Source organism: Prunus dulcis, chromosome 2 (assembly GCF_902201215.1).
Source record: "Prunus dulcis chromosome 2, ALMONDv2, whole genome shotgun sequence".
NCBI lineage: Eukaryota > Viridiplantae > Streptophyta > Magnoliopsida > Rosales > Rosaceae > Prunus > Prunus dulcis.
Window position 1 is genome coordinate 12672511 of NC_047651.1, and position 9883 is coordinate 12682393.

Genomic DNA, 9883 nt, shown 5'->3' on the forward strand with positions numbered 1-9883 from the left:
CAACGATATTTCATACAATTAATCTTACAATTTCATTCACAAGTTTACAACTATAGTGTTAATGTCATGTATTTTTCTCTAACTTTATTTTGCTTATACATAATAAAAGACTATTTTTCTAGTTCCATTTTATTTAACGTTCTTGTTCACTATCTCCACACCCACTTTGATTTAGATAAAGTCGATTTGATATATACTTTTGAGGAACTGCCAATTCCATTTTAAAAATAACAATTGTCATTTAACGTCTTTCAATTGTCTAGTGCAGTAAATTAAATTATATGAATCTCATTGCATAACCTAGGACAACTATCATATCCTAATAATCAAACTAACTAAATTTAAGCTTTGATACATAAATACACATTACCTATTTCCCTACAAGTACTTAACAATTACACCTCAACCCCTCAGTTCTAATTTCATTTATTGGGTGGTAAATAACTAAATTTGATTTATGGGTGGTAAATGTACACACCTCACCTTAGTCTATGTGTTATTTATGTACATTTTCTTAAAATTTAGGGCTCGTTTGGGAGTGCATTTAGAGCAGCGAAAAACGCTTCTAAAATGGGTGAAAGCACTTCTGTCTTTTAAAAATGGTGTTTAGCAAAAATTGCAAAAGTGCTTTGGGTAAGATCTAAAAGCACTTGGAGTGGTTTTGGAAGAAGCACTTGAGATGTGCTTCTTCTTAAAAGCGATACAGGACAAAAACACGGGAAGCACTTGACTCATTTAATGTAACTTTTAAAATGTCGAAAATACCCATATTTTATGTTTTTAAATTCCAAAATACCCTTTCTTTCTTTCCTCTCTCTCTCTCTCTCTCTCTCTCTCTCTTTTTCTCTCCTATTACTTAAATCCAGTGCGTTCACATAAGCTATGGAGAGACACTCTGAAATGGAAAACATGGATTTAATCAGTTGTAAAATTTTGAATTTTGTATACAGAACTTTAAATTTTAGTAAAATTGAATGCCCTTTCCAATATTAATTTGAAAAAATTTCTCGAACACTGGAAGAACAGTATATATATTCAACATGAAAAGACAAATGAAAGTATAAAATTTCACGCTACACAATGAACCAACAAAGGAAGATAACAGCAGCATATATGCCTGAAGCCGACTTCCAGCTTGTGGAAAACGTATTATGTTCCTCAATTTTATATTTTATCCTTAGTTCACAAGAAACAAAACTTTATTAAGAAAAATTGACACAACACAAATACATTGAACCAGATGTCAACCTAAAAGACTCAAGAGAAAAAGATGAGAACAGAAAAGAAGACTCAAGGTAACCTTTTATTGTGTCAGCCAAACACTCAACAAAATATCAAAAGCGTTTTTTATGTAGTGTAAAAGTACTTTAAAATGTGATATACAAACAATAAACTACTTTTTTGTATCGGAAAGAAGCACTCCCAAACGAACCCTAATTGGATTCGAGTGGGTAAGTGTTATTTATGCAAATTTCTTTAAAATTCAATTGGGTTCGAATGGGATTATGGAGTCCAAAATAGACCAATGGGCTTCATTCTTGGACATTGGCCCATTATTTTAACATTGGCCCATTCCTTCACCATCCCCCTCTCAGTCTCTCTCTCTCTCTCTCTCTCTCTCTCTCTCTCTTCCCCTGGCAACAACACACTCTGACTCTCAGAGCTCTCTCCCTGCACGGAAATTCTTCTCTATTGGCCTCGCCAGTCTCAGAAACAAAAAAACAAACAGAGAAAATGAGCGAATTCCTGGACCTTGAATCCCAAGACGGCGTTCGAATGCCATGGAATGTGATTCCAGGCACAAAGCAAGAGTCCACAAACAGCGTAGTCCCAGTCTCCGCCATCTACACTCCGATCAAGCCCTTCCCCTCCATGCCCGTCCTCCCCTACGCCCCGCTCCGCTGCCGCACCTGCCGCTCCGTCCTCAACCCATTCTCCACCGTCGATTACGCCGCCAAGATCTGGATCTGCCCCTTCTGCTTCACCCGCAACCACTTCCCTCCCCACTACGCCTCCATATCCGACGAAAACCTCCCCGCGGAGCTCTTCCCCCAGTACACCACCATCGAATACGACTCGTCGCTCGAGAAACCCACCACGCCTCCGGTCTTCATTTTCGTCGTCGACACGTGTATGATCGAGGAGGAGCTGTCGTTTCTCAAGTCCGCTCTTTCCCAAGCTCTGGGTCTTCTTCCGGATCACTCTCTTGTGGGTCTCATCACTTTTGGGACCTTCGTACATGTCCACGAATTGGGTTTCTCCAGTGTTCCCAAGACTTACATCTTCAAAGGATCGAAGGAAGTCAACAAGGACCAGCTGCTTGAACAGATGAGTTTTTTTCTCAAGAAACCCAGGCCGACTACTGGGGTAATTGCTGGACCTCGGGACGGGCTGAGCACCGAGAGCATTGCCCGGTTTTTATTGCCGGCGTCGGATTGTGAGTTTGCGCTTAATTCGGTGTTGGAGGAGTTGCAGAAGGACCCTTGGCCTGTACCGGCTGATCAGCGGGCTGCCCGGTGCACCAGCACTGCGCTTAGCGTGGCTGGCAGCTTGTTGGGAGCTTGTGTGCCGGGTTCTGGGGCCCGGATTATGGCGTTTATTGGTGGGCCCTCCACGGAAGGCCAGGGTGCTGTAAGGATTCTTACCCATTTTTTTGTTGGCTTTGAAACTTGAGATATAGTCTCGTTATGCTTTTTGCTACAAAGATCATTGTTAGTAAGCATTAATGGGTTTATCAAAACTTATTAGGTAGAGAATTTTGGTGTGGTATGCATGGTTGATGGTTGGTTGGAAGCTTGTGGTCCATTTCCTATGGCTTGCTTCCTAAGGAACTTCTTTAGGCAACTTTCCTGCTAATTGGGATCACAAGAAGTCATGAGTACGGAATCTTTTTTTGCATACATTGTGTATTGTTTTGCTTTTTGGGTCCTTTAATTACTGCATTAGTTATAGGGGTCTTTGCAAAAAAGTGATTAGAGGAAGGGAAAAAAAATCAGCAAATGCAGTAATTGAACATTGGCAGTTTGTGATGCCTTTTCGGTAATACATGTTTTCTAACATTATTGCTTATGTAAATGGTTGCTTTGCTCAACATACATTAAAAATGCTTAGTAATGGAACGTACAGTTTGTGAGGCCTTTTTGGTAATACGTGTTTGCTATCACATTTTGGCTTATGCAAATGGTTTTCCTGAAAAAATGAGGTGGGGCAAAGGACATATAACCCTCTTAGTGAATTTTCCGTGCTTGATTACAAGGCGAACTACCTTGACCTACATTTCCCAACTGCTCACCTCTCACCTTCCTTCCATGGATATGGTCTAACAGTACCATGTGATAGTTGGACCTTTGTCTAGTATGCCGCCACCATGACTGTTGAGAATGTCATCATCTTTAGGATGCCGCATCTATATGCCTTGTTTTAGGAGTTTCTTGATTAAATTTATTTTTTCTTCAAAATTTAATTTAACAGGTTGAGATGGTGGTAATTATTAGGTAGCTAACCATGTAGCACTTGATGTTTCCTTTACAATAGCATTGTGACAATTATACTTACCTCTTTAAGAAATTATTGGTTCCATGAAACAATTTAGTAGTTATCTATATTATACTGAGTTTTCACTGTGTATCTTTTGTAGATTGTGTCGAAAAACCTATCTGAACCAATTCGTTCTCACAAGGACCTGGATAAAGATTCTGCCCCACATTTTCATAAAGCCGTGAAGTTCTATGAGGGACTTTCAAAGCAGCTTGTACATCAAGGACATGTTCTTGATCTTTTTGCTTGTGCCCTTGACCAGGTTATTTTAAAGTTTTTGCTTTTGCCTGTTATATATCTTTTTGAAATACAGTAATTTATAACTGACTTCTTTAATGTACATAGGATGTCAAGTTATGTCCTTTAAAAATAAAAATAAAAATCTTTTAGGGATGGGGATGGATAATATGTTCTTGTTCATTGATATGAAGGGGAAGGATGTTATGCAATGAAGACTAGTCCTAAGCGATGAGGACATCTTTGTCAAACCCATTAGGGTTTACAAACGAAAGAGATGGAAGAGGGAATTATTAATTAGTTTCCTAATTTATTTGTTAGTTCCTAGGTTCTCTAAGTTTTCCAGATTTCATTAGGATTTTCAGTTTTTCCAGATTTCAGTAGGATTTCTAAGTTTCCTATTTTATTTGGATTAGGATTTCTTTCCTAGAATAAGTTTAATTTTTCTTTTCACCCTAGGGTTAGATTATTATAAATACCCAGTCTATGTAATTTATTATGGGGTTGAGTTGTTGAGATATTAAGAAAAAGTTTACTTTCCAGAGATTGGAGACTACTTGGTGTGAAGCCAAACCCCTGGAGAGATTCCAGACCTATCCCTTTTGTTCTATTTTCTGTTTCCCATTGTTTTCGCTTCCGCTAAACTACCTAAATCTAAAATTCAGCCGTGTCCTACATCACTAAGTTAAATAATTTATTGAGCTTCTTGAGCTTGTCGGCTTGGGTTCTACAGATTAAATTCAGGGGTCTTATTTGTTGGTGTTTTATGTTGGTCTAAAAGTATTTCATGTTTCTTTTGCATGTTGTTTTCTCTTTCAGGTGGGGATTGCAGAAATTAAAATTGCAGTTGAAAGAACTGGAGGACTAGTTGTGCTTGCCGAAAGTTTTGGCCATTCGGTGTTTAAGGACTCACTTAAACGGGTTTTCCAGTTGGGTGATTATGAGCTTGGTTTGTCATCAAAGTACGTTTCTTGGGTAATCCCAAAATGGAAAATTGCACTTGTTCATTTTCAAATTTCATTATGAATTTTTTCTAGTAGTTTTAGAAAATTATGTAATGGTTTTTTTGGTGTCAATGTTTGTGTTTGTATTATACTTTAGCTTTCTTACTACATATACTTGATGTTTGTTATTTGTGAAAATTGAAAATGAACTCTTCTTGCTTGTAACCCTCTTTTTATAAGTAAGTCTGTTTTATTCACAAAAAAAGAGGGATAAAAGAAGAAAACAAGGGCTTTAGTTCAAACGAGGTCAGAAGAACAAGTCTTATATGATTAGAGTAAAGGCTGTTCCTGACTTGGAAGAAGCACTTTGATACAAAAAGGCAGGGCATGCATATTACAACTCTTCAGAACTCCAATTGGGGCCTAAATATTCCCAAAATGCTTTTTGCTGTTTCTAAAAAACTTCTAGACAATAAATTTATTTATTTTTTCATTGAATTTTTGTGAGGGTTTTTTTGTACCTTTGTTTTCTTAGAATGTATATTTGAGATATGTATATGCCTTACACCATAATGTCTTTTTTCACCTTACATTATCTTGCATAGTTGCCTTAAATTGGCTATTTGTTTTTGCATTAATAACTTGCATTGTTTATATACCACTAGATACTGGTGGTACAGATGCTATTTTATTAGATACTTTCTGGTCTCGTGATGACTTTCTTGTTGAACATAGTTTCAGATCAATGAATTTAGGTGTGTAAGAATTGCCTTTTCATTTTAGCTTTTTTTCCTATTATTTATGGCAAAGTTTAATGCTTTTATGGCTCTGAAAAGAAAATATAGTTTAAGTTATAGCAAAATGCTTGATGTCACGACATCAACTCCAGTAAGTTTTCATATAATGCTCCTTAGAAGAGCAGTCTTATACTGTGCCAGATTGCCAGTGGACGTAACAATGAATTTAATTTTTCTCGTTTCTGTGTATGTTACAATGCAGATGTTTAAACTTGTGACAAATGTTAGTTGAATTCTGGTTTTTGATCTTGTTTGCAGCGGTATATTTGAGATAAACTGCTCAAAAGATGTCAAAGTTCAGGGCATTATTGGTCCTTGTGCATCTCTTGAAAAGGTATAATCAACAGCATTTCAATGATCTCTTTTGAGCTGGTTGTGTTTTTTAACCTTTACACTGGTTGCCTTGTGCAGAAAGGTCCTTTGTCCTCCGACACAGTTGTTGGTCAGGGGAGTACAAGTGCATGGAAGATGTGTGGCCTTGACAAAGCGACATCTTTATGTCTAATATTTGAAATTGTTAAGAAGGAAATCCCAGATGCCACTGTTCAGCCCACTAGCAATCAGTTTTACTTCCAATTTCTAACTTAGTATGAACTCCATGCTCTCAGATTCTAAGTAATTCTTTTTGTGTTGTGCGTAGGATTGAAAAAAAATATCTTTACTGATTACAGATATTTTTCTTCAGTTATCAGCATAGTAGTGGTCAAATGAGACTTCGTGTTACGACCCTTTCGAGGAGATGGGTTGCTGGACCTGGAAGCCTACAGGCAAGTTTTTCTGTTCAGCCTGTCCTCAATATATGCTGCATTATTTATTTTTCTTGCAAAGGGACTATTAATTTAGCACTTCAAACCTAATATTGTATCAGTTTTAATGAAGATATTTTTGATAGCGGATATTGACTTCTTGCTATATATACATATGTATCTCAGCTCTCTCTCTCTCTCTCTCTCTCTCTCTCTCGTTTAAATTATTGAATTGGTAATTTCTCATTTGCACATTTTGGCACCTAAAATTTCATTGCTTAAGGTTAAGGGTTATATTTTTAGTGATTATGAGTGTGAGTTATTATTTTTGTATGCATTTGAATTGGTACTGATGCTATGTGGGATTATATACTAGTTATTTCAGCTTCATGAATTTCGTTTTACTTTCCTCTACTATCCATTCTTTTTATAAAAAAAATTGTAATCTGAAACTACCATATACTTTAGGACTTGATTGCTGGATTTGACCAAGAAGCAGCTGCTGTTGTCATGGCACGTCTAGTTTCTTTCAAAATGGAAACTGAGGTAATCTTTAATACTACATGCTTTTATTTTATGAACTTAATCTCAGGTCTTGAAACCTAAAGTTTTAGATTGTGCTGATGACTTATGGCAATATAAATTTTCCATGTGAAGTTGATATGGCCAATTGCTCTATATCTACTATTCACTGAATGATCCTCATTCTCTTGTAAAGGATGCTGTATACAGGAACTTAAAAGAACAAATACATCATATGCTAATTTTATTTTTTAAGTGATCTTTTCCATTTGAGCTTTTGAGATTGTTGTGCTCCAAAATCTAATGCGACAAGGTGACTGGCAAAGGAAATGAGCGGAGACAAGCGTCACTACTAGATTTGCATTTACATATTTGATGTGGTGAAATTGCAAAAAAAATCTTATCCTTTTAGTCAATATATTTGAATTGCTGTCATGAGAAGTGATTTTCGTCACTCTAGATTTTTGTATCATATATTGTATTTTTTAAAATATGACTTGAATATGCACAAATCTTGTGCCATTTCATGAAATATTGCCATTGGTGGGTATCCAGGCAGAGTTTGACCCTATAAGATGGCTGGATAAATCATTGATACGTATGTGTGCTCGGTTTGGAGATTACCAAAAGGACAGTCCATCTTCTTTCAGCTTATCTCCACGGTTTTCAATCTTCCCTCAATTTATGTTTCATTTACGACGTTCTCAGTTTGTCCAGGTATATAGGTCCATATTTATTTCTTGTTTCTTCTAAAGTTCTTCACTTTATTATGCTATTGTATAGTTCTTGTGAATAAAGTCAGTTGAAATTGTGTTACAGGTTTTTAACAACAGCCCAGATGAAACCGCATACTTCAGAATGATCCTAAACCGAGAAAATGTTGCCAATTCAGTTGTGATGATTCAGCCTTCATTGATTTCATATTCATTTCATTCAGGCCCAGAACCAGCACTTCTTGACGTTGCTGCCATTGCGGCAGACAGGATTCTGCTCTTAGACGCCTACTTTACTGTTGTTATTTTTCATGGTTCAACTATTGCTCAATGGCGAAAAGCAGGGTATCAGGATCTGCCTGAACATCAGGTAATCTTTTGCTGTCATCGACTTGAAGTAAATTTGATGTAAACAGCATGTCTTTGGCTTGGATCTATGTTTCAAGTCTAAAACAAGCGAATCCTTTATCATTGCATGATATAAACATCCAGCTAGTCAAAGATTTAGATGCCTTGGTTCTCTTTGCAAAATTCCTGACCCACTTCAATTTTTTATAGACATGTACTTGATTATAACATAGTTTAGCGTTACAATTGGTTACTGAAGCTACTCCCTTGGGTTAGAGATGACCCTGCTTTCAGATAGTTGATTGTCTGTATACACACGTGTTAGCACTTTAACCTCTTGATTATTTTAAGATATATGCAGTCTTGTAATAAATGTTTAACTTCCTTTGAAATATTACCACTTAATTGTGTAGAACTATATTTGTTGCATATTTTATGGGGGGTAAAAGAAATTAAAACTATCTTAGAAAATGCGGTATTGCCTAGTCTCATAACTAACTCATATTTGGCTTGATGGTGTGTCTGTTGTCCTTGCACCCATATACCTTAAATAATTTTTAGTTTTAGTTGGGTGACCGTTTCCCATTTTAAATGCCTCCATGAATAAGGTCTATATGTTCAAGGGTAATATATTTTGTTGCTCTTATCCCATATAATGGTGGTTTGCAAGTCTGTCAGATTCAGTTCTGTTTTGTTCTGTTTATTTTTACTTCAAACAAATATATATTTTTACTTCAAAAATATTACAAGTCCACTAAAACAAATCTGTGGTTGCAGGCATTTGCTCAATTGCTACAAGCTCCTCGTGATGATGGAGATCAAATTATCAAGGAAAGATTTCCAGTACCTCGCCTGGTGATTTGTGATCAGCATGGTTCTCAGGTAATTCTGATGTTGTCTTGTAGTATCAATCTATTGGATGTTAAACCTAAAAACCTGTATTTCTGGTACAAACGCTGACCTTTCTTTTATTCCTCTCCCCTCAATTAAATCCCTGATGGTTTGGTTGGGCCCTCAAATAGTGATGGAAGTTAATTGTGGCATTACAGTTAGTCTCTAACATATTAGTGGGCCCTTCATTGTCATCTTGTTATTTTCTTATGAGCTGCTTATTTATCTTTGATGATTTATGTAACAATAAGAATTCAATTTCTGGCACCGATACTCTTGATACGCTACTCTAGGGTATTCTTGGTTTGAATCTATTGTCAATTTTGCTTGTTACGGCACAAGTCTTAGGAAAATAATTGCAAACTTGTGTTTCACTTGATACACTACTCTGGGGTATTTGTTATGCGGTGTGTAGAGTTTATCGTCACTAATCCCGTTCCTTTATGCAGGCCCGTTTTCTTTTGGCAAAGTTGAATCCTTCTGCTACTTATAACAATGAAGCTCCACTTCCAGGAGGGGATGTTATCTTTACAGATGATGTTGGTTTTGAAGTCTTCTTGGATCATCTCCAGAGATTAGCAGTTCAATAATGTACAAGAGGGTATCCTGCAGTTTTGTATCATTTGTTTTTCAATTTCTTGTACAGTAATGCATACGATTCAATTCAAATTTTGATATGGTTTGGGCTCTATATATGGTATACAAAAGCTTGTCATGCTTCTATATTGACAATAAATATATCGATTGATCAAATTAGAATATTTAGCTAACCATTGGTTGGAATACCTAGCTCATAAACAATTATCAATAGGCTCGCAGGCTATGCCACGAAATTGACTGTATTCTTTATGATTTTGATCAGTAACGTTGTCCAGATTTTGATCAGGTACTGCACTTAGATGATTTACATTGGACTGCCTCCCAAAATTGAGGTATGCAAATTAATACTAGTTCATCTCAAACGTATGTATTTTCAGAGGCCAATTTTTCTGCTCACCTCTTAGTCTACATTAGTCTCAGAGGATTTGAATTTTCGGGATTTCCTCAAGAGTTGCTTAGCCATTGTAGGTTTTTGTTTGTACTTTTGTACTTTGCTAAAGGATTAAACCTTTTTTCCTTAGAAAAAAAAAAAGGAAAAAAGGAAAGAA

The 9883-nt window shown here is 36.4% G+C and overlaps 1 protein-coding gene across 1 annotated transcript; it reads left to right on the top strand.

Moving 5' to 3' along the window:
- Window positions 1-1540: 1540 nt before the first annotated feature.
- Window positions 1541-9488, top strand: LOC117619112 (protein transport protein SEC23). Its single transcript, XM_034348962.1, has 11 exons — window positions 1541-2631; window positions 3638-3799; window positions 4594-4736; window positions 5774-5849; window positions 5927-6102; window positions 6201-6282; window positions 6730-6807; window positions 7339-7500; window positions 7603-7866; window positions 8622-8726; window positions 9185-9488. Exons 1-11 carry the CDS (start codon window positions 1735-1737, stop codon window positions 9323-9325), a joined length of 2286 nt encoding a protein of 761 aa, XP_034204853.1. The 5' UTR covers window positions 1541-1734; the 3' UTR covers window positions 9326-9488.
- The last annotated feature ends 395 nt before the right edge of the window (window positions 9489-9883 follow it).